General features: G+C 46.8%; 1 protein-coding gene across 1 annotated transcript; it reads left to right on the plus strand.

The window, feature by feature from the left end:
* Nucleotides 1-19,097: 19,097 nt before the first annotated feature.
* On the plus strand, nt 19,098-21,307 carry LOC119402152 (acanthoscurrin-2-like). The gene is made up of 2 exons (XM_037669273.2): nt 19,098-19,109; nt 20,698-21,307. The coding sequence occupies exons 1-2, from the start codon at nt 19,098-19,100 to the stop codon at nt 21,268-21,270; spliced, it is 585 nt and encodes a 194-aa protein (XP_037525201.1). The 3' UTR covers nt 21,271-21,307.
* Nucleotides 21,308-25,991: the final 4,684 nt, after the last annotated feature.

Raw genomic sequence — 25,991 nt, forward strand, 5'->3', positions numbered from 1 at the left:
AAAACGTGCGTGAGCTGTATATTGCCCGACCGTACTCGCACAAGGCAACTTTTGCTGCTGGGATCTCACCAGACGGCGAAGGCGATGCAAAAATTACAGCAACCTTCATCGAGTTGGTGTAAAACTGATCAGCACTGAGCGACCGGAGAACAGACGAGCACACACTCGACACAAAGCGTCTCGCAGGCGTCTTTAATTGTCTAGTTTTCCGTCGTTTTTCGTTCTTATTGCCAGTACAAATTGACCGTCGCAAATTTTCGTCTAATAAATTTCTACTTCTGTGTGTCTCTGGCAGACAGCGCTGCTATCGCAGATCCAAGTTTGGTGGTTCACACGTTCGTCTGGCCCGTAGCGGGGCCTGAAACTCGGTCAGTGCTTGATGTAACTTTTCTTCCGCTGCCACGGTGCCAGTGCGGCTCAACTGAAAATGCCAATAGTTAACCCGAGAGAACACGCCAGTGTACACGAACGCCGATGTGCGAGCGCCACTACCACAGACCTTAGTCAAAGATTACAGCCGTCTCCAATATTTTTCTTCCTTACGTAATATAAAAAGACTTCTGTCCCTATTTATTTTAGAATCTTTTAAATATATCTCATCCGTGACGTCTTGCCCCAGAGATGCTTACTTAAAAGTGTAAATAACAATTTCTGGGGTTTTATGCACTCAAACACACGATATGATTATTAGGCACGTGGTAGTGTAGGGCTCCCGAAGGTTAGCCCACTTGGGCTTCACTAACGTGCACCTAAACCTAAGTGCACGCGTCCCTAGCATTTCGTCTGCTTTGAAATGCGACCTGCGCGGTGGGGATCATACACGCGTCGGTCGGGTCAGCAGCCGAGCACCGACGTACGACCTGCGGCGGCTTACTTAAAACTATACGTTAGAGCGAAATTTCTTGATGGCAAAAAGACACAAAGGGTAAAGCAAAACTGAAGCAAATTCAAAGTTTCGTTTACTTTATCGACAGCAACAGCGCATTTTATGTTATAATATAAAGCGAAAACTTGCCATGAAGAACACACCACAGAAACACTTATGTTAGTCAATTTCATCATACCTTCATTACGTAACCTCTTTACGTAGCACAGTATACGACACGATCGTCGTTATTAACGTTGAGAACAGCTCCACGTACATGCGCAAATTCTGGAACATTTTATCTTTACCGATTATGCAGCCTGTCTTTTGAATACGCTTCCTAAAGATATGACATCATCATCACCCATTCATTATTTTTCCAACTTACTGTGTCTGTACTTCCTGTAGAATTTTTAAAATCACAAAAGAACCTAGTTTCCTTTACGTATTGTGTAAGGCTTTGTTTTCATGTTTGCTTTTACGCTTTCTATAGTTTAGTTTAGTTTGCTTTTACTTATCAAATAGCGCTCTGACTTTCTCTTAATGTACACACCTATTCATAAATTTTCAAGGGTCGAAATAACATTATCTGTCTAGAGCCCCTTCGACAACTCAGTTTGAGTTCTGGAGCCCCAAATGCATATGATACACTGTATTATACTTTGGTATGAATAATAAACTGATTGATTGATTGATTGATTGATTGATTGATTGATTGATTGATTGATTGATTGATTGATTGATTGATTGATTGATTGATTGATTGATTGATTGAACTCAACACGACCGAAGGTGAGGGCTTGGCTGTTGTTTGAAATTCTGACTTCTCTGGGAAAGCGCAACCATGCACCCTCGCCCGTGTACTTCATATAGGAAAGACGGCATTAGGGTTTAAATTCTGCAACAAGATCACTTAAGAGGATGCTGAACAAACCCATCTTGCTTCCTTACTCACGGATGCAGAATCGTTCGACTGCTATTAGTTACTCTCCCCTGCGACAGTGATGAATAGGGCGTTTTTCTTGGCAGCACATAGAAGAAATGCCTTTTTTATGTGTATGCCTACGGCACATAGCGTTCTCGGAAAAATCCACCACAGTTCGCGAACAGGCGTCATACCTTCATGCATTTTCAATGCCCACTGATCTGCTGTACGCGTTGTCATTTAGAACAGTTCGACTAGTACAGGTGCTCAGGCAAGGTGACGGCAATATGAGCAGGGCAGCTTCATTTTATCGCGGATATCTTTTTTTCCCAAGTTCACAGGAGGACACGTGCTGTGTTTAGGCATTACGAAATGGTGCGCAGCGTCGATGGCGGGCGGCGTCAGCAGCGTGCGCTAGCCATGCGTTAGCCTACATTTGCCCAACTTCGTCACTCCGTCTTTGCAATCGCCCCGCGCGTTGGGTGCCTCGATGCGCAACATGCAACGTGTTGGCGAGGGCCGCAAAATGCGTTCGCATCACCCAACTTTGCAGGTAAGCTTGGAAACAATGGTTATTATTTAGACTAGCTCAAATTTCATTGCAATATGATACAAGACGGCTAGTATATGCTCCAGGAAATAAGTTGAAAATAGCCAGAAAGTAGCCAGGGAGCCAACGAGAAATTTTCATCGCGAGGCGGGTTCGTAAAGTAGCCAATTCGGCGCAATGTAGCCTCCAATGGCAACCCTCGTCGCCATCTCAATCGCCAGGCTCATTCGCCTGCAGCTACTAGTTTCTGTGCGTGTTTTTAAAAGAGGAATTCAGAAGCGATGCACACGAAAGGTTGGACTTCTTTGTCTTCCTTTTGCGCTACTTTTCCTCACGAAAGAGTAAATGGTATCGGTGGTGCTGTGGTCGACCACCACCTCTTACTTGAGGTCAGATCGTCACGAAAGACTTGTCTCCTGCAATGAACATGAGCATAGGGGTGCGCTCCGAAAGCAAACGAGCCCCGCAATAAATGGAAAGATGATAGTGAAGCGATGACGTACTTCTCACAAAGTCCTGTCATTGGTTCCCGGCTTTCTTGGGTAGAGGTGGGAAGCGAACAGATCGTTGAATGCAACATCGGGGTCCTTGGTTGCCATTATTTTCAAAAACCATGCGTAGCCATAAACAAGCGCATTAAAAAATGACATGAAAGGTCCGATGGAGCAAGGCTATGGAGCAGAATTGGCACCCCCCCCCCCTTGATGATTTACAGGGAAGAGGGCGGGGCGAGAAGGCGTGCCCTCCCCCTCTGTGTGCGCACATATGAACATAAAGCACTATTGGCCATCGGGTATGGGCTGAGATAGTTAATGTGACTATATTGTACGCATTTTACACTGAAGATCTATATGCCTATATGCCCGTAGTCGGACACAGCTTTAGAAGTCCGTGGCATTTTCTTCTCAAGGGCGGATGCACACAAGCCTGCACCAATGGGCGCGCACTTGAGACTGACGTCATGAGCTGGATGGCCGGTGACTCCTCCTCTGGAGAGCATTGCCCAGTGCATGAGCGGGACAATTTCTTTGTTCGCGGAGGTGATCGGCTGCCGCGCTTCGGTCATCTGGCCGAGGCCTCTCCGGACTTGTGAAGTTGCATCCGACTATAGCTGAAATATTCGCCTGAACGAAGAAGGCCCCTAGGGCAGGTATGTGGCAAAATTAGACAAGCCCCGCTACCCACCGCTGCTTCACAAAACATTATGTTGCCCGTGGGCAGAAACGTATGTGGCACAGAAATTCGGCAAACTAAACTACTCACCACTGCTCCAATAAAGCGCCGCGAAACGGAGAATGCGGCGAAAAGACGCATGCTGCTCGAGTGGCCCCTCGTGATCGTACACGAAACGTCCAGCGTATGCGGCTAAGCAGACGAAATCACGCATGCCGCGGTAAAAAGACGCATGCTGCTGAAACGGAAAACTTTAAAGGAGCGTCCGATAAATACAGAAGGAACTTTCTCCACCTTTCTGTAACTTTCATGAAAGTTACGCGCTTTTCTGTAAACATTTCATCAAAATTCAGTTGGTTGGTTGAAAAACTTTATTTGGGTCCTGCAAGGCGCGCGTCAGCGCGCAGCGGGCGTCTCCCACGTCGGGACCGTCATACCAAGCCTGTCATATCTATTCCGTGTGCTACAAAGCTATGCTGGGCATCCACCTTCACAAAGTGGAATAGTTGAGAACTTTTTAACAGCGGGGCTGCTTAGGCTTTTCGTTCCGCCGTTTCGCGTGACCAGAAAACTTAGCTGCGCCTAGCGCGTGCAACGCAACAACTCGGCTGGCGCGCGTTCTCTTCGTCCTCTTCTTCATCTTCGAATTGACAATAAATAAAGACAGTTTGCTTTTGGCGACGTGCATTCGAGAAGTCAGGATATTATACCTCATTTTCTGTATCGCCTAGTAATTTGACGGTAATAAGCCCTGTGGCCAGCACATTCATTGAGGTTTACGCAATGGATTTGCAATGTGGGCGTTTCTTCAATGCTTGTGCCTTCCGAAGAAAAGCGCAGAGCAGAGTATCGGCGGAAGCGCCAAGTAAATAGACAAAATGTACATATTGATGTTTTATTTGTGCTTTCTGTTTTACCATGTAATGTGCATATATATACCTAGCTTTTTGTGACATATTATCTGTATGTGTGTGTAAATGTGCTAAACATCAATTGTACGTGTTGCCTCCGCGTCATTCGATGTGTTTATTTATGTCCATGTTACTGAATTATGTTTTATCTTTCTCGTGAACGTATTTCTAGCAAGAAAACGTCATGCTGAATTGTTATTGATGTTAACCATCTGTGATACATTAAATTTTCCTAAACACACAGATTAACGGAAGAGAAAAGAATAGAGAGAAAGAGAAGGAAACAGACGGGATCAGAGATAGTGAGGACCTTGCTAATTAAGACTGCGCTAATTAACATCATGGTAATTGAGTTCGTGCTGATTAATGCATTGTTAGTTAAGACCGTGCGAATTGAGACCTTGCAAATTCAGACGATACTAATTAGGATTTTGCTAATAATCTAGGTCGGCCCAAACCGGACATATTTTCGTGTGTTTTTATATACTGATCACCCATCGCGTATAGGCAGCGTGCTCGTACCTGCGCGTAGCGGTCATCAATGTCTGTTCGGTTGCGGCAATGTTCTATTCCTTTCGATCGCGGTGGAATCGGCGTGCAGCCTTGCCCTGCACGCTGATTTAGCAAAGACTGTTTGGTCATGCCTTTTTGAAGGTTTTTATTTTCCTCGAGGCTGTAGCCGACGTCGGCGGAAGAACCGCGACCAACATTGCCAGTACACAGCCGTACGTACGACAGGCGTGAATCCCGCCTCTTCACCGAAAAACATATAGCCGGAGCGACAGCGCGGCACACAGCATGTCTTTGTCATCGTTCGTGAAGCTGCCGCTAACTGTTTGTCACATACGAAAATGGTCACAGGCACACACAGCACCACACACACGCGATAAAACGACGCAAACAAAGCGAACGCAGAGCGCGTCGCCGCGCTGAGCTCGACGAGTGCCTTGTTCGCCGGAGCGACCGTGCGGAACGCAGGACGTCTTCTACATCGTTCGTCACGGTGCCGCTAACTATTCGTCACGTATGAACACGATCAGACGCACAGAAAGCACCACACACACGCGATACAGCACGATGCACAAAAACAAACACACCACGCCGTCGCCTCGCTGACTACTTCGACGAGTGCCGCGGGTGCCCCCCTAACGCTGGTGGCGCCGCCCCGCGGTCAAAGTTGACGACACACAAAGCTCTCCCATAGAGTGACGGGGAAGTTTCGTGACCAGAAAAAAGTATTGAGGGACTATGGTGCAGCCTTGCACCACTAGTGCAAGTTGGCCACATTTTTTTTTGTTACATGTAACTTGACTCACATTGAATTCAATTCAACCGTCTCAAGACCGAAACATTCCAAAAATGGAACGCAGGGGGCAAACTCGTCGAACAGCGTTACGCGGCGGCTCTTCGTGTTCTGCGGTGCTACTGTTATACGTGCTTTCCCGTCGAGCGTGTGTCGTCGTCTAACTGGAATCATAGATCGAGATAAGCGAGGGGAGGGACCGTGCGCTCGTCGCGTTCCGTTTGCTTACGCTTCCGAACGAGTTACGCGAGGAAGCGTTTCTACGGCACGGTCGCTACAGGGACGTTCCTCCTCTCCTTTCCGCCTCTGTCAGAAAAGAATAAAGGGGCAGGACATCGGAAGCTGTTAGCTTCAAGTGAGAGTGTATATCTGTACAGAATGGAGGCCCGCCTCATAGACCCTCCCCTTGTGACGTAGGAAGGACACAGAGGAGGGTCGCTCGTGTAGGTTGGGTATAAAAGCCCGTCTTGCCATTGCGCAGACCACACATCTTCTATAGCTCGTCACTTGCTTCTGTCCTCAGCAGTTTCACCAGCCTCCACCATGAACGTCTTGGTAAGGATCTGCTTGCGTGTGTGCCGCTCGCACAGGCACGAACCGCGTTCGGTTCGCAGAGCTTCTCGTTTCCGTCGGTCGCGGTGGCTTCGGCTGACGCCACTGGGAGTTTAGTGTTGGGCCGGTGGTAGACCACGCTTTTCGTATGCGTCTCTACGCTCCGAAAGGACTACTGTACCAGACGTTGGAGCGTTAGAGCGTAAGATCAGCCAGGATTATGAGGAAATATGCAGCCGCTGTAGGTACACCGACTGCAGATAATGTAAAACACAGACGTTTTCAATAACCTAAAAACTATATCTGACGCACCGGTATGCCCTCCAGAAAGCGAGCACGCAAGCTTCTCGAATCGTATTACTGTGCTAATGTTTACACCGGAACACAGTTATTTCAAATCACTCCGCAGCGCACTATCTGCTGTGTCCTCGACCTTAGTCACATTATTAATCATAGTAACCGCAAGTAGGTAAACTGAAATTTGCAACCATCACGCCCACATTGTGATAGAGCCACCTCACGGTCCTTCACGGACGCATCTCGACGTACTTAATATAGAGCGAAACCTCTTCTCCTTGCGTGGGAGATCATACCGTTGGCGTGGTGGGTCGTAGCTTCAGTTTCTATGGAGCATGTTAGCTTTAGACAGCGTAGTCACCGTTGCCGAAGTTCTTGGTCTTCCACCTTTCCAAATGGTCATCTAGAGTTCGAGCTTGTAGAAGATTGCAGAGAATATTGCAGAAAAAAAAGCTAGAGAGAGCGACAAACCGTCCATGATGTACGCATGGATGTCAAACACGAACTTCCAGTGGCAACGCAGTTTGCCTTCGTGAATGTAGCTAATGTATTCAAGGCCGTCATCGAAAGAAACGCTAATTTTCAGAGGTACTTTAACGAGGGCGGATGATTCGTAAAACTCGCCTTGCAGCAGCAGTCCAGAAGTAACCATGGCCTTTTATAAAGAAGGAAACGCAGACGCAAACAATTATTTTGCTTCGGTGTCAATGTGTTCTGCATATTGTAAATATGACAGACAGGTACAATTAAGATTGTCGGCTGATTTCTTTATTATAAAGCGTATGGCAGTCCGCTTCGATGAGTACAGTGGTTACGGTGCTCGGCTGCTCACCCGAAATTTGCGGGTTCGATCCTGACCACGGCGGTCGTATTTCCGCAGAATGTTAGAGACCCGTGGGCTCTGCGATGTCACTGGACGTTAAAGGACGCCAGATGGTCGAAATTTCCGAAGCCACATTAGCGCATCGGGTTTTTGAGCGTAAAGCCCTCGATATTATTACTCTTAAAGCTTCCACCGAAAGTACGCAAGGCAGTATGACGAATATTTTAAGAGAGCCTGACCAATTAAAGCCACAAAGCGTTACTAAGCACTCTAACACATTCATCAATTAGTAATTGGTAATAATAATTAGTTACTAGGACATCAACGTATTGATAAAATGAGAGTTGTTTACATCGAAACTCGCAGGTGTGCAGTGCCCTACTAAGCGCCTTGGTTGCCGGCGCCTTTGGCGGATTTATCGGAGGTGGCGGCGGTGGCCTCGGCGGTGGCCTTGGCGGTGGCCTTGGCGGTGGATACGTCGGTGGAGGCGGTCTCGGAGGCTATGGTGGAGGCTACGGAGGGGGTCTCGGAGGCGGCGTCGGGTTTGGAGGCCTTGGCGCCGGAGGCCTCGGAGGAGGCGGTGGCAACGTTGGTGTCGGAAGCAGCGTAGTGCTGCTGAACGGCGGCAGAGCGGGTGCCGGCAGGTCCGTCGCTGGACCGGCCTTCTTGGTCCGCACAGTGCACCACGTCTCTCAGGTTACAAGGCGGCGGAGCTGTAGTAGCCCACTCTGGTCTCGGAGGCGTCGGCGGAGGCGTCGGTGTCGGAGGAGCCGGTCTCGGCGGTGGTCTAGGAGGCTTCGGAGGTGGCGTCACCTACGCCGGCACGGGATACGGAGGTCTAGGTGGAGGATACGGCGGTTATGGTGGATACGGTGGTTATGGTGGTTACGGAGGCTACGGAGGCTATGGTGGCTACGGAGGCACCGGTGGAGCCGTAGGCAAGGTTGTGGTCGTCAAGCACCACAAATAATCGTCCCATTGAAACGCCTTCGATATTCTAGTAAGTTGATGTCTAATTTTGCCTAGAATTATATGGCTGAAATGAATCAAATGGGCAACACGCATTGACACCCTCAAGGGCAAAATAGTGTGCTTGATCACAAACGTTACGTCGTGCTCCATATTTCTTTTTCTAAATTTCATTGTCAATAGTCTTTTAGTGAATGCCTGCGCAGCGTCAGCCTCTAGGGGAAGCTCGTCAGCTTCTTATGGACGCCTTCTAAATCGAAGAGATGTACTCAACAGCGCAAATTGTGTTGGTGACTGGTGTGAATAAATGTTGGCGAGGGCGTTGTCACTCGGCAACGAAAGAACCACTTGTCTCTTCTTCAAGACTTTTTCTTCAGGTGTTGTATAGTTGCTTACATGTAATGAGAGACAGATAGACATGTAAATTATTCAACCAAGGGATTTCGGCACGTATGTCCCAGGGTCTTCGCAACACCCCACTAATATCTGGCAACTGTTGCATGTTTTCACGCCAACAATCGATGTCAGTACTTCAATAGTGACATTCTCTTATTCATTCTTAAAACTATTCGTTCAGACACTATCTTGCTGCTAATTAATTTGATTTACCGATGGTACACAATCGGGTTGAAATAAAGCTACTGCAGCCTACCATACTTGCCAGTTTTTGGAAGTTCACGGGCGCCGTGAACTTCCAAAATGTATTGCGTCTTCGGAAAGACTGTAATATACTCTAAATTTCAAAGCTAACTTGGAGGACCACTCGCGCATGCCAAAGAACGAAAACAAAAAAACGTGCGCACAATGTTTTGCAAGTACACTTCGAATCAGGCCAGCTCATTCAAACGACACTAGCACGTTTTGTCATGATTGCGTGCTCGCGTAAGCAGTATATGTAAAATTTCCGCCTTCCTTACTTCATTTTAAATTTTTCCATCAATTTGTATTTTTGTATCTGTCATTTGTATCTGTATCTGTATTTTTATCCGAGGCGTCATGCACCCGAAATGCCTATTAAAAGTTGTATGTTACTGTTAAGCTTCTTGTCGACACAACGACACGAAGGATAAAGCATAACAAACATAAAATGCAGCAAATACAAAATTTTGTCTCCTTCATGTAGAGAAACAGTGAAAACGACGTTATAACCTAAAGCGACGACCTGCCCTGGACAACACACCACAGAACACCTTATTAGTCCCTTTCATTTTAAACGGCTGCACGATGAAACTCAACGTGACCTAACGTGAGAGGTTGGCTGCTGTTTGAAAATTCGACGTTGCGAAAATGCGTAACTGAACACCTTAGTCTCTGCACGGCTTCAAGTAAGAACGGATAAGCGTACGTGGAAAAACAAGGTTTCCTAAGATGGTGTTAGCCATTCCAAGCTCTGTTCCTTATTCATGGCTGCACAATCGATTGATGGCTCCCAGCGATCGCGCCCCCACGGCGCGATCGCTGACCTCTTTTACGTGCTGTAACTTACAACTGTTTGACTAATATAGATGAATTTGGCGTTCTTGGGAAGGCACACAAGAAATGCATTTTACATATAAATTCCCACAGCACATTGTGCTCCTAGAAACATCCACCGCAGCCCGCGAACAAGCGTCATGCCTGCCTGCATTTTTAGAGAACACTGACCTCTTTTACGTGCTGTAACTTACAACTGTTTGACTAATATAGATGCCTAGGCAGGGCAACCGCCGCCTGGGTCGCCGTGCTCTTTGGCCTGCAGCTAATAGCTGTTGTACCTATCTTTGGAGGATGATTTCAGAAGCAATGCACCCTAAGGGCGCCAAACCTAAAGTCATCATTTTGACAAGTTATTAGGTATTACGCGAGGCTGACAGACTTGACACCTTGCGGTTTCGTAACGCAAAAGCGCATGCGAGTTTCACACGCTCACGAACAGATCGCAGTCACCGTTGCTGGACCAGAAACCTTCGCTATAAATTGACAGTCACCATCCGCAACTGAGCTTGATGGCTCGCAGGCCACGGTCCCGTTACAAAGGGGACGCTCACAGCGTCCATCTATCCATCCATACTGCACATGCAAAATGAGGCCTATGCAGTAACTCTATTCCCAAGTGCCCTGGCCAAGGAAGACGAGATGCTTGTAGTGCCCCGATTTCCCCATGTAATCATGGGCTCTTCCTGCATAAAGAAGGTTCCCCGAATAGCTCCGAAATATATATAGATAACTCCGCAGCAGCGACTTTCTATGGAAACCTTCTTTCAGCCTTTATTGTCTCGCATGGCTCAACATATTACATGAAGGAAATGCCAAACAATAAATGCTGTGAGTTCTCTGGAGCTGGTACGAAATATTGGAATTTCCTTCATGCCGTTCATCACATCAATTGCATTTAACCGTTCAGAAGGAAGAGGGGAAGGCAAATGAGGGGAAGGCGGGGAAGTCAACCATAATTGAAATATCTGGTTTGCTACCCTACACGAGGTGAAGGGTAAAGAAATGTGAAAAGAAAAGTGGAGAAAAGAGCGGGCGCGCATAAACAGACAAATTAAGGCAGCTTGGCGCTATTGGTGCCAAGCCTGAAGGAAGGGGGGAGCAGGGCAGCCTTCTTTGTTTCTCTTCGGTTTTCTCTTTCTTTCCACCTTTCTTTGTTTTCCAGTTTTTTACAGCGAAAGCTGTTATGAGATCATTTCACCGGCCGTTTTTGGCGCCGTAGTTGTCCGCCGCCGCCGCCGCCGGTGTCCGTAACCAGTATCGCTCGAAATAAGAAAAAAAAAACGAAATAAGAAAGAACTTACAGGATGGAACGACGTTCGAACCTGGGCCCTCTGCGTGGGAGCCCAGTATTCAACCTCTGAGCCATGCCGGTGATTGAAACTGCTTTGCAAAAAGATCCTATACAGGCTTCATGTCGGGAACGAACCACATTAGCATATGGAATATAGCCTGGTAGAAGAGTAAAATAAGCACCAAGCGTCGCACAACGCAAATTCTGTAACCAGGCGTCACACAATGCGAATTGCGCAACGAGTAGGTTGTTGAATGCTTCCAACCCATTACAAAGGACTCTGCCATAATTCTTCATCGTCATCGGGCACAGCATCAAGAAACTGCACATAATGCCTTACATGCGTATAGCAGGAGGTACCAACGCTCTCCGTAGAATGACGAAAACTGGCACAGTGCCTGCTGCCCTTCTTCTCAAAAATTACAATGATTTATAGCGTAGTGGTTTCCTCGCAAGTGCACTTGTATTGGTTGCCAAGGAAGCCCATAAGCGCATGGTCCACTTCTTCGGGGTCTCAGTAAAATTACACTGATTTATAGCGTAGTGGATTCCTCGCAAGTGCACTTGTATTGGTTGCCAAGGAAGCCCATAAGCGCATGAACCATTTCCCCGGGGTCTCAGTAAAGTTCTTCGCCCCCCCCGTCTCTCTCCCACGTCAACGTATGTTATACAGCATGGCGGGAGAGGGAAATAGCGACCGGGTGTCACCCAATGCAAATTACATACCGTATTTACTCGAATCTAGGCCGGCCCTGATTCTAAGCCGACCCCCGAAATTCGCAAGGCCAGAAAAGTAAAAAAACCTATTCATTGTACTCGAATCTAAGCCGACCCCCCCCACTTTCGCACATCGTTTTTTTGAAAAAAACATCGGCTTAGATTCGAGTAAATACGGTAACTGGTGGGCCGTTTAGATTCCAACCCATTACAAAGGGCTGAGCCATAATTCTTCATCGCCATCAGTCGTCGCGTCAACAAAGTGCACATAATGCCTTACAGACGTGTAGCTGGTGCCTCGCTTCTCCACAGAATGACGAATAATGGCTTAGTAGGTGCTTCCCAACTTCACAAAAATTATGATTTATGGTGTAGTGGGTACCTTGCTAGTGTACTTGTATTAGTAGCCCCAAGAGAGCTTACAACGGGCCCTAGAAACGCCGCTCTTCTAGCTTTCGCTGTGACTGTGCTGCGGTTTCAGCGCAGGCCTGGCCTTTTTTTTCTGTCTTTTCTTCTCTCTTTATTTCTATTTATATGGCATTTTCATCCTATTTTTTCCTTTCTTTCTCTCTCTCTATTTATCGCTTGCTTCCTGTGTTTTTCTATTTTTATACGTGCCTTTGCATGCGTTACGCCAAGCGACGACAGCATACGACAGCCCGGGCCCCTAAAGTGCTCCGCACTTGATATCATCATCAAGGCGCTCGAAGAACAAGAGGAAGAAGACCTGTCCTTGGCGTGAGCACGCGCTCAATATGCTACAGATGGCTATGGTATACGTGGTTTTGCCAGCATTACGCCAAGCTACATGACACGACTACAGCATACGACAGCCTGGGCCTTCAAACTGCTCCGCACTTCAAAATGGAAAGGTGAGGAGCGGGACTGCTATAGTCTGCCCAATAGGTCACTGCCACGCAAAAACAAAAAGTCCGCTCAGGTGGTTTGAATTGTGCCTGGTACATATTTCGTACATACACAACACTCTCAACAAAGTTTTTTCGCGTAGGGTACAAGCTGACGTAGTCCTATCTTCCAAAGGACAGTCTTCCGTGTACTCTCTACCATACGTGTCTTCGATGTGCTTTCAAGGCCCATGAGCATAAGTGCACACTGTAGACATTCCGCATTTATAAAGTGTAAGAGCCTGATTACGCACGGATCTAAAAGAAACTATTAGGAATTCGTCGTGATAGAACCTACAAGAAGAGAATGGGATCCCAAAGGCCAGGAAATCATCTTCCGGCTCGTTTCCGGTTTCTTACCTGGTGACAGGCATCGGTAAGGCGAATCAAACACCATTAAATATTTCCCGCGAACAAGCAAGCACGCTGTGATGCTGAGTGTGTTTTCATTTCGCCACGGATGCACGACTCTCACAACCCTGACGCAGCGTCTGCGTCCTGAGCTGTAGCTATTCGCAGCAATGCTCCACTGTCTGGGAGCGCAGCCGTCGTCAAACTTTGGCATTGTGCTCAGGCATTACACTCTTAATTAGGTCCTGGTTGAATAATGCCTATATCCAGGAAACCAGACGAAAAATGTCTGATTTCTTTGCTATATCTAGTGCTTTAAGCGGGAGCTGATGGAGAGTGTGCAAGACACATCATTAGTGAAGATCCCCTAAATTTAATGCATTGTTTGTTCACTTAGCAATGACTTTTAACGTCCTGCATTCGCTTGTTATACTGGCGTAACATACTGTTTTGTGCTCTGCTTGTTTTGACAGCAGAGCTGCTTTTCGTTATGCCGTATAGCGACACCAGAAAACCATCATCATCATGAACCGCCACGAGCTCTCTTCGTCCTCTTCTTCATCTTAACCCTCTGCCAAGTCTTCTGCTTCGTTCCCAGAACAAGTGCGCCAATTTGAAGTAACTATGATGGGCGAAAGAAGGAGTACAAGAAGAGAGAGAGAAAGAGAGAGAAAGAATGGGAAGAAAGAGGGAAAAGACAGAGAGGAAGAAAAATAGAGAAATAGAGAGAATGAAAGGAAAGGAACAGATAAAAAGATAGAAAGGCAGATGAAGAAATAGATAGAGAAATAGATAGAAAGAGAGAGACACAAGAGAGGTAAAAAAAAACAGAGAGCTAGCTTAGTCATGTACAATAAAGCAAGGGTTGGGAAAGAAAAAGGGCAACGCCACCAGCTCGACTGCTTCCGCAGTCTTCGGACCACTTCTGCGTGGATGCCCCATTTTTTTATTGTATTATGTAGTTAACGCTTTCGCGATGCAGTAGCGCGATGTTCGTGCAATTCCCTCATTAGAGATGGGCTGCTTTTGATGACAGGCTCCAAACACGAGTATGAAAGCAGGTTTTATGATTTCATGAGCAAGAACGGATAGTAGAACGCGTGTTGTTCAGTAATTCCTTTTCATTTCCTGCATGTCTCTTGGCCTGAATGCCTACGACATTGTTGTCTGGGTGTATAGACAACGTAACCTGAATCACTCTGGACTGTCGCCATGTTTGCGATGTTTTACAACAATATTCAGTCATTAGCTTTTGCAACGAAAGTTGCTGTTTTCATCCTTCATATCTTTCACGTCATAGTTTAGTGTGTCTGATATGACTCCTCTTCGTTGTTTGATGCTTCGAACCTCCTCAGTAGACCGGGCTGCATTAATGGACGACGTCACATGTCTTAAATATTACAAAAGGTTCTTTCTTTTACCAAGTGCACCACACGGACTCAAAATTCGGAGAAATTAGGCCATGCTTCATAGTTTTTTCAATACCGGAAGGTCTATTTCGACAAATATTTGTGTTGGATCGATTCACAATCTATAGTTAACCATAAGAGCATTTGTTTATTGCAGGTCACCACAAGACCATGCGTTGAAATGGCTATACCTTAAAAATACCTATGCATTCAAAGCCGTTATACAAATCTGCCTGTAGGTGCTATGCACTTTGATAATACAGGACAGGGTCGTGCGTTGGTGTCATGGTTAGTCTTGAATGACAGAGGAAAACGTGATCATCATTCATTTTAATTGAGACTTCACTGCACTGTTGTGTTGCTCGAACGTCAATTTTTTTCTCCTTGGTTATATGCTATTGCTGAAACTACAAATAAGCTACAGTTACATAGAATAATAGGATCATAATTACTTTGGATTCAAGATTAGCTACACAGATGTACGAGGCGCTTCAGCTAACTTGCGCCAAGTATTTAAATTTAGCGCAGCTTCCGCTAAATCGCGCAAGGCCGGTTCACACCAGAGCTGGTGGGCACCTAGCTGGCCCTGGCTTGGCTAGGCTTTTACCCTCTCACCTGTCTCTTTCCCAATCCTTACTATACTATACTATACTATACTATGCTATACTATACTATACTATACTATACTATACTATACTATACTATACTATACTATACTATACTATACTATACTATACTATACTATACTATACTATACTATACTGTATACTATACCCCCTTCAGACACGCATTATGATTCACTGTCTGCAAATGCGTAAAATTCGCATGGCATGATCGAAGGCACTCAGTATTAGACTAGAGGAAAGAAAACGAACGAATGTGTTGCTTTGTGTGAGTTTGAGTAATTGATGTTAATTCGCGTGTATCAAGTTATCTAATTATTCTACCGTCAGTCAGCTTCAATACTTGCATAAAAATAATCAACTATTAGGCCCGAAAAGCATGCACGCCTTCTTTTTTATTCTATTCGTTTCGAGCAGAGAAAAAATATACTCTTGACGTTGGTCCTGGAACGTCGCACGTCGAACGATCGTCTAACACGGTAGTGTCTCCAGCAAAGTGATCCTCTGCAGCAATACGCAGGACAATGAAGTTAAATGACCGCTAGATGTCCAATCAGGAAGCGTGCACGGATGTGCACACTGAGTTTCAGAACATTTGAAGAAACACGTGGCGTGGGACGTGCCTCTGAAGTTCGTGTCCTCAAACGAGGACGCCGTGTCGTAAAGGGATACTATGCTATGTTGTACTATACTATACTATACTATACTATACTATACTATACTATACTATACTATACTATACTATACTATACTATACTGTACTATACATGGCTATGCTTGCTTTCTTTTACCTTTTTTAGTCTGTGTCTTTGTATCTCTTTCTCTTGCGCGTATGCACTACAGAAATTGGGCAAATCCAGGCATACTCACTACACCAGTCCACCAATATTAACATGAGAACACACGGGCGGCAAATACCGATCAGGTATCACGCGTTTCAGCTTCTCTTGTTAACCATCTGTACAGAGTGTTTGGGTGGTGACTGAGCGCGTGCCAGTTCATGATCATGATAATTTTTTATCTAAGGCACTCGGCGAACCTCGTCCATAACAGCCCTGCCGTAAAAACAGGCATATGATCTACGTGTGTCGAATTGGCCCAGCATTGTTTTGGCCATATGCAGCACGTGAGGATATTTTTTCTGATCCTCTGATCTTTGTAATTAACAAAGATCACTTAAATAACTACTATATTAGTAACTCTAGCAAAAAAAAAAAATCTTCAATGCGAAACTTGTAGCGCTTGACCAGAAACGTCGAATTATTTAACCTATGTTAAGATAACTGACCTGTTCACTTTTTTTGCCTACTTTTCTCTAAACTACGCGAAATTTTAAAATAAATCGCAGTTTATCTGAGTTTATCGTATCGCAATTTAGCTGAAGCAACTTGTACGTTGTTCAAGCATGGTTTTGTTCGTGCTTTGTGTGAGGAGTGCTCTGGTGTTATGGGGAAGCTACAGTGACGCAAAATAGAATGCGATGGCGATTAGCTGCGCTATAACCTGCGGTATGCTACCTTGCTGTGCGGCTACTCACTCTTGTATTAGGCTGAGGCTCGTGAGTTTATGACTACGCTGCGATGTCATAAATAAAATGGTGTCACTATTCATTAGGCGTCCAACCGCACTTATACCTGTGTGATTCGTTGATGTAATAGAATTTTTGGGAGCTATGCGCTGAGTTCGTCTCTCTAAAAGAATGGCAGCGAAGAACATGATCCAGATTCACACGGCTGCAAGGTTCACATTGGCCTATCCTATGAGAGCAGTACGGTGACGTCATAAGGAAGCTAGAATGACAGAAAAGAAGCACCGTTACGATAAATCTGGTTAATAAAAAGAATTTCATGTGAGTTGTCGAACGCATGCCTTTCTGGTTCAGAGCTGAATACTCAGAGCACTTGATCACAACAGCTTCTCTGGCATTTATAGGATGACACTAATTATTTTTTCACACAGCAAGAAAGAACGAAGTGGCAAGATTATTTTCATGTGCTTGCACGGCGACAAGGAGCCATACAAAACGCGCACAATGTTCCTATTCATTGCCGAGACACGTTCGCGTAGCGGTAAAGTTTAAAGCGTTAAAGTAGTCTAAATGATTAATGCTTCAGCAATATCAAATAGCACTCCAGGTTAAACTCAACATTGCTATTCTACACCATTCTGTCATTGGATTTCGGCAACTGAGGTGGCGTACTTTTTACAGAGCTGTACCCGGTTTCTACCAAGTATGCGCTTAGCCCTGTAATGTCCATACATGATTTGAGATCAGCAGCTGTTAAAACATTTTGCTCAATAATAATTTTAGCCAGGAAGAGAGTACTTTTACAAGACATACAAGGAAGTGCTATCTTAGTTGTACCTCCAATATTGTTCTAAATAATTAACTAGTAATTCATTCATTTAAATATCAACGAATGAAAACTCTCTCAGGAATATCAACGGGGCTATCATACAGGATATGCTTTTGTTTCACGCGTATAAATTCTAAGTTATAGGTACGATAAAAGCGCAGCATATGCTATTCATAGGGTATTAGTGAGAGAACTAGTATTCTGCAGTATTGAGGTGGTACTGGCGTTCGGCACTAACTAAATCTTACAGTCGTGTATCTCATCTCGTTAACTTCTTTTGACGCATGTAGCAATGTGCCCTGAAATGAGCCGAGCAAGACCGAACGTTATAACAATTTCATCCAGTCAGAAAAATAAACGTTGTTCGAAGCTTTTCCCGGGTGGCGGACTACACGGGTCTGAATCGTGTTTTGTCCAGAGCGAAATTTTCACTTCTACTGTGCACATTTCATGATAAAGCGCGTCGCGTAGTAGCCGGCTTGTCGACATCACGGTGAACAACGATGACGCCTCCTATTTGCCTCTGCATTGGAGACGAAACGACGCCGAAAACAGAACCCCTCAGTGCTATGAAATCAAACTTTGTACAGCTGTGCTCTGCCGGACCAATGACAATTTCTCCCCCGCAGGCTTTAAGCATCAGAAATTCCAATGTCAAAATTTAAGCAGCGTAGAGAAGTACACATTTTGCATTCGATCTAAAGGCCATTATACACACTGCGCATTGTCTCGATAACGGTCCCCTCCAGTCGCGCCGGTGTCCTCAATTCTTCTAAACAAACGTAACGAAAACGAGGCACGCGACTCTGATGTAACCGATCGGGAGCGGACTAACGCCGCTCCCTCACCGTGTTGCGTGCATCGCCTCGAGCGGGCATTCCTCCATCATACCGTTGCTCATGCCGCCAACACCATCAGGGCTTGCGTTATAATACCGTTGTTTCGTACAGCCCAACGCTGCTGGCCCACTGTAAGAGAACGAGCGTAATCCATTCGACTAGGAATAAAAAAACTAACAAAAATGACAAACGACTAGGCGCTCGAGACAATTTATGAGGCCTCCTAAACTTGAGAAAGCAAAAGTGACCACGCGCTGGAGATCCGGAACGCGCCGAAGCGCATCTGTAGCTTCTCAGATACTCTATAACCTATACCGGTTGTTGTTTTTGGTTTATCGCCGGCCACCGCATTGCATTCTCCTTCTCGCAGTCTAGCTTCCAGTGTTTTAGATGAAGATAAGAACGAAGGGGGTGCGTCGCGGAGGCGCATTTCGTTGCACCGGTCAGCGAGAAGGCGCAGTTTAGATGGCTGAGAAAGCCTACTCGGAGGGGATGGTCCCAAGGTGGTTAGCTCTATTGCTGCTTTTACTCTCCATCCCGGAAGGAGAGGTCTACCACCGGAAGCTGCGCGGTTCCTGCGATTCCGAATGAAACGAGATGTATTGGCGCACCCCTGGCCTCTCCTATGACGTAAAAGAAAGAGGCCACGTGCGTCACTCTCGTCGGGGGTATATAAGCGCTGGACAAGTGACGAGCTGGCACCAAAGCCTTCCGAGGCCTTTCGCTCCCTTGTGTTCGAGTTACACCGAGATCAAGTAGCCATGAACGGCCTGGTAAGCGACCCTACGGAGAACACTGGATGCTATGTCGGTTTGGGATTGCACTAAGTTCGGAATGCCTCGCTGCTTGAATTGTCGTTGCCCCAGGATACGCCAGTGGATATCTATATCAGTTCACGTAAATCCTTAAGGATTACCCTGTCTGCAGACGCGTGTGCAGGATGTTTACTTGGTGGCAGAAACGGCAAAGAAACAGGCTAGACATGGCAGCTTTCTTCCTGGCTCATGCATACACAGGATGTTTCGTTTTTCGCCGAGAGTCTTGGTAAAACAGCTTTGCTCTTCCCCGCGTCCTCAGTTCGTACTGAAAGTTCGCAGTAATGTCACCAGTTCGTACTTCCGACTATAGAATGCAACACGAGGAGGCCTTGCAGGCCTGGTTCGTAAGAAAATATGCGTAGCTTCTGTTGCTTATGGAGCAAAGCTAGGTGTTTCCCAAGGTTCCGTTAGCTCAGACTTGTGTCGCCGCCTTCTGGCAACAGCGGAAAGCTGTTCAGGGAGCATTACTGCACCTCAACCCGCTCCTTTGGAACACGGGGCAGCCTTCCGGGTAAACTGCATTTTATAGTGGCTTACTGGCGGTAACACGTTCCTGTGATAACGCCGCTTTAGAAGCCGTTATGGCTACCGTAAATGCAGCGGCAACCTCTCCCTTTTTTGCTGCAGAAAACCAGGCAACAGACTATGTAGTTTCCCGCCATCAACAAGCCCAGACATACGCTTGATCGTTCTGCAACCTTCGAAAAAAAATTAAATCATCGGTAAACGCAACTACTTTTTACAATCTCCAGCGAGCACAAGACTATGCATAGCGATGTATAACCGCCCCGCCACGGTGGTCTAATGGTTATGGCGCTCGACTGCTGACCCAAGGTCGCGGGATCGAATACCGGCCGCGGCGGCTGCATTTTTGTTGGAGGCGAAAGTGTTTGAGGCCCGTGTACTTAGATTTGGGTGCACGTTAAAACACCCCAGGTGGTCGAACTTTCCGGAGCCCTCCACTACGGCGCCTCTCATAATCATATCGTGGTTTTGGGACGTTAAACCCCAGATATAACTATTAGAGATGTATAATCAAATTAATTTGCTACTTCATTACTTGATTATATAGCACCGCCTACCTTGCTCATACACTTGATGCGTAAATGGACAGCGTTCGCCACAGCAGTCAGGTTTGTTAAAACGGTCACGCCAGCAAAAGCGGTTGCTGTGAAGCTGGCTGTCTCTAATGAGCACGACCACACGAGTGCCTGATTGAACTTTGAAGCAACTGGGATAGCTGAAATTCAGTGAGCTGTGCAGGTATAATTGAGTAACCAGGACGCATGCTTGATGCATTCTGTCGCGAACACGCAGGAACCACGGAATACGGCGCACAGCGTGGCAGCAATGTGCAAAACGTGCATCGGGAAAGGCTATTTTCATTGGCGACCAGAAAATTTACTTTTTGTCTGGAATGCACATTTCACTTTTTTTATAGCTAGATTGCCAATTCTTATTGCCCTTTTTGGAAACACTAAAGACATCGCATACTTCGTGAACAAATCTAAGGCTCCCTTTCCTCCACTACATTCCGTTGCAGGTGTTCAGCATCCTGTTCAGTGCCCTATTTGGCAGCGCCCTTAGCGGTTTCCTCGGCGGTGGCGGTGCTGGAGGTGGTGTCAGTGGAGGCTACGGTGGTGGCGGTCTCGGAGGATATGGTGGTGGTGGTCTCGGGGGCTACGGCGGAGGACTCGGTGCCGGTGGTCTCGGAGGAGGAGTGGGCCTGGGAGGTGGAGGCCTCGGCGGCGGCGGGGGAGCTGTCGGTGTCGGCAGCAGCGTCGTCCTGCTGAACGGTGGCCGTGCGGGTGCAAGCAGATCTGTGGCCGGCCCAGCGTTCCTCGTTCGCACGGTGCACCACGTGTCTCAGGTTCACGGCGGCGGGGCCATTGTGGCGCACTCTGGTCTCGGAGGCGTTGGCGGAGGCGGCATCGGTGGTGGCGCCGGCATTGGAGGTGCCGGACTCATCGGTGGTGGTGCCGGCGGTCTCGGAGGAGGCTACGGTGGTGGCGGATACGGAGCCGGAGGCCTTGGTGGAGGATACGGGGGTGGAGGATACGGTGCTGGAGGCGGTGGAGTAGTTGGCAAGCTGGTGCTCGTCAAGCATCACAAGTGAATTCTGCCACCCGCGTTCTTTCGTGTTTAAGCACAACCTGGTAAGCATTATTCGTAAGTCCACCGTAGGTGTGAGCACAGAGTGGGAGGAGGGGGGGGGGCGCAGCCGCCCCTCTACCGTGTAATACCTAATACCTCCTCTTTGTACAGCGTTGTGATCGTAAGAGTATCAGTGGCAGAGTGTTGGGGATAGGTGGAGGCGCTCCGGTGAAATTTCACCCACTTCTCACCCCCTAATGAAGAACCCTACGCACGCCTATGAAGTCTTCATTAGCCTTGCAGTAAGCAAGAATAGTAGCTACTGCTCACGCCATTCGGCCACACATAACACCTTGACACCCGTGAACAACTAGGAAATTCGCAAGGAAAAACTCTTTGGTGAAAGTATTCGCCCTTTTAGAACCTCGCATTGAAATAACACGCTGTGCATATTCGATAACATATACCTAGCTGTGCTTCAGCGCGCATTGTATATGCGATCAAATGGTACTTTTAAAGGGTACTTAAGTGCGCTAAGCTAATATCCTCAGTGGCATGCCCTTTATTCTGGATGCCTCATGCTCGCACTAAACTACCGCTCTTCGCATGAAAGTAGGAGTCACCAGTTCTGCCTATGTTTTCTGATTGCGCAAATTGTACTATTATTACAACCCACTTTGCCAGTCAATATATTTAGTATAGTAGGCTTTGCGTTATGTGTCATTTCTCTAGTTTACTTTTGTCGTGCTTTTAGGTAGCTTGGTTCAATAATACGAATTGTGGTCGTGAAGAGTACCATTTTATTTCGATTTATGGTGAGACTGACAGCCCTTATCGTTTTACAGGATGAAGCGAAGCCACCTCAAGACTGCAGCGTCCTTCTCCGCTCGAGAGCTTCCCCACCACCAGCTCTTTCACCCCAAACGACGAAATCGCGGAAGCTGCGAATGGCGCTGCAAATAGGTTCAAAATGTACGCTGACCGAGAACTCGTTTCCCGAGCACTAAAACTGTGATTTACTCCAAATACTGTCTCACTGGCTCTCACTCAATTTTTCCACGCACAACAACGAATGTCAAGCTGCTGACTGCCAAACATAGACCGGCGAACTTGTACCTTACCAGGAACGATGTGGTGCACTATAAGGGAGAGGAGATACATAGTGGAGAGACGAAGTGACAGAGAGGTTAGCCGTATGTAGTTTGACTACCCTGCCCAAAAGGTAAAAACTCACAGGGTCCTTTGTGCATTCGCCTACGATGACTCGAAGATGAAAGCTATCTTTTTATTCTCAGTTGATGCATTAGGGAGCCTTCATGACCAGCCGGTCATGTAGGCTCCCTAGATGTATTGATCCTGTCCCGCCGTTCTCCGAAAGCGTTTCGCACCTATCGTGGTTTCGCACTGCCTCCAGGATCGGAGACACCTCGCCTGGTTTTGCACACGGCCTCCGTGATCAGCCCATCTTTGATCAAGTTGCGATGTCATGTGTTGACGATGTAGGCTTATGCCAAGGGGCGAAGGAACGAGACGGCTGAACAGAAATCGACGCCAGCAGGGAACACGAGCCATGTCACTGCTAAGCGCCGTCTTTGTTTTCTTCTCTTGAGGTCACGCGCTCTCCAGTTTTGTTCACCATCCGAAGGAGGGCGCTACAACGGCATCATGTAGCGTTACTTCACAAGACGCGATGGCAGAATTTGTAACGTCATGATGACGTCACCAACTTTTGCGATCTGTGGCGTCATGGTGACGTCATATGATGACGTCATTAAGTGTTGATTATTTTTTGCATCACTCTTTCCCCACGCCGCAGGACGCCAGACGCCGAAGGCGACATTTCGCGTTTTATGAGGTATCTAAGGCTTTCGCTTTAATATCTCCTTCTAACACACTGAAGGGTTAGGGTAGAAGGAATATAGGCAGCATGTTACAGTTTTTGTAACATTTGAAGGCGAAACTCTGTTGCACATTGGGCAACGCATTAAGTCATATAATCGAGGATCAGGCTTCTTCCAAGGCATAACCAGCCGCAGTGCCAGAGAAACACATTAAATTACCGTGCCGTTCTCAGTCGACTGCAATGTACTTGAAGCCTTCTGCACCTCGCGTTGCGTTTCACAGCCTCCAGGATAGGCCCACCTTTGACCATTGGACGATGTCACTTGATGACGCCACCATGTAGCGTCATCGTGCGACGTCACAATTATGCCGTGAGAACTGTCCTGTGTCCATCTTTTATTGTGTACCGTGTTAGTCGCGCTCCCCTCTGCATAATGGACGTCACAAATCCTGGCAATCGGCGACGTTACCATGACGTGATCGTGCGACGTAATCGCTACGTCGGAGACATTCACGTGGGTTTTTTGACGGGGCTTAAGGTCCCACATTCTCTTGCAGAAGCTCGCAAAGTCTCGCGGAGGGGAGGGTCAACGTAAGTACTTAAGGCTTTAGCCTTAAAAAAAATAGGAGGGTTCGTAAACGAAGTAAAAGCCGGCGTACACAATTCATCGGTAGCAGCCACTTCTCCGATCTATCCTGCGGGTCGGTACACCTTATGAACTTCGTGCGAATGCACAGCTTTCTGGGCCATTTTGCTTTCATTCCACGAGCATTATGTCAGACTGCACAGATAACTCGTGGGCAACCTTCTGTCGCGATAGAGGGCCATTGTCCAGTCTGTGAAGGAAGCGCACAACCACTTGGTTCGGGTGCTACCTTTATTCGAATACCCTATAACACGAGTGAAGTCTTTCATGTCTGCTGAATAGGTTGTATCGATTCCGAGCAAAAAAAAAAAATTACAATTCTGGTGTGGCTCCTGGAACGGCCAGGGCACGTCCAACAGCATGTCGAACATGGTAGTGTATTCAGCAAAGCGATCATCTGCAGCAATATGCAGCACATTTCAGTTAAATGAGCCCTAGTTGTGTTCCAGAGTGTATTTGTGCACAAATGCTTACGTCGCGTTCAAAGCCCGCCCCGCCACGGTGGTCTAGTGGTTATGGCGCTCGACTGCTGACCCGAAGGTCGCGGGATCGAATCCCGGCCGCGGCGGCTGCATTTTCGATGGAGGCGAAAATGTTTGAGGCCCGTGTACTTAGATTTAGGTGCACGTTAAAGAACCCCAGGTGGTCGAAATTTCCGGAGCCCTCCACTACGGCGTCTCTCATAATCATATCGTGGTTTTGGGACGTTAAACCCCAGATATTATTATTATTCAAAGCCCGTTGAACTATTACGCGGCGCTCGGAAAGCCTTTACAGTTTATGTGTACAGGTGTACACACCACAGCTCAAGGGGACATTGTGAACGGTGCCAGTGCAACTGCTTGCATTTCTCTTCATTCTGCGCTGCGTGAAAACTATGCCATCCAGGTGCAAAGTTTCCGGATGTAACATCTCTCACCACCACGCCCTTTCTAGATTGAGGCTCACGCCACAATCTAGGTTGTTGGCGAGAGTGAAAGGCTGAAGGTCAATATTGCAACTGCCGCCAATAAGGTTGTCTGTTTCAGTCACAAGGCTGCGTTGTTTCGTTGCTGTGACCTACTTTCGTTGCATGTGACAACGTGCGGAAAGTAAGATCATATGAGCTTCAGGCTTAACGGGCAGCAGTTGCAAAGACACGTCGTACATTCATTGGGGATGTTCCCACGTAGCTCTGTAAGCTTACCCGTTCCCATGTTTCAGCGCTATCTTTCTTTCTTTGTCACCTGGTCGGGTGCAGAATCTCTGCAAGCTTGTCGAAATTCAAAGGGCGTTGCTAAAAATACCCACCAACTTGCGCCTGACGTGGGATCGCTCGTGCCCCATATTTTGACAGTGCTGTAATAGCATGGTAAGCAGTGCAGTTACTGCGCTCATTCAAGAACATTTGACAAGCATGTTTTATTGTTTTTTTTTACACTAAAGAAGATGCCCCTCCTCTACTTCTGTAGACACAAACAAAAAAAAAACAGTTTTTCGATTGTGCCATGGCTCCCGACATGAAAGGTAAGGTGGATGTTTCTCTTTTTTTTTTCTTTTTTCTTGGGGTGGAGGGGTGGGGTAGGGTCTGCTAGAGGCGCTTAAGAAGTCCACTATGGCTTCCTGTGGTTACCGTCCGCGTGATTTGAAATACTCATTGCCTTGCTCGAACCGATATAGTACGTAGTTCATATTCGGTGTGTAGAGGCGTTTTCAAATTACCATTGTTAATTAGCCGGAACATCAACAGCCCATGTCATGATAGACTGTTCCATACTGCTCAAAAGTGAAGCAGGGTGGGCGCCCGCTTCCCGTAATAAGCTAAGGGGGGCGCCAAGTCAGCTAACGTTGCCGTTCCAATGAAGGTAATATATATATATATATATATATATATATATATATATATATATATATATATATATATATATATATATATATATATTACATATGGCCCGCTGGCCACATGTTTGAGACCCCTGTTCTGCATCGTGACCTGATGGCCTAGTGCGCTTGGCAACTACCTTGTTAGGTGTCTGTGTTATTCTTTCAGAAAGTGACTTCGGAGCTACTGCAGGTAAAACTGGACCTGCTTTGGCCATCAACGCTATTTCAGGGCTTTTAATTCCTGTACCGTCCTGAACGCTTCAGGAGATCTTCGTGCCAGGATCATAAACGTGTGGTATAGTGTTCATGCACAGAAGCTTTGCCTTGCGCACACTAACCCGTTTTATTTTAACCTCACCCTGTAAATACATATATCTTAGAAGAACAGACT

Source organism: Rhipicephalus sanguineus, chromosome 8 (genome assembly GCF_013339695.2).
Source record: "Rhipicephalus sanguineus isolate Rsan-2018 chromosome 8, BIME_Rsan_1.4, whole genome shotgun sequence".
Lineage (NCBI taxonomy): Eukaryota > Metazoa > Arthropoda > Arachnida > Ixodida > Ixodidae > Rhipicephalus > Rhipicephalus sanguineus.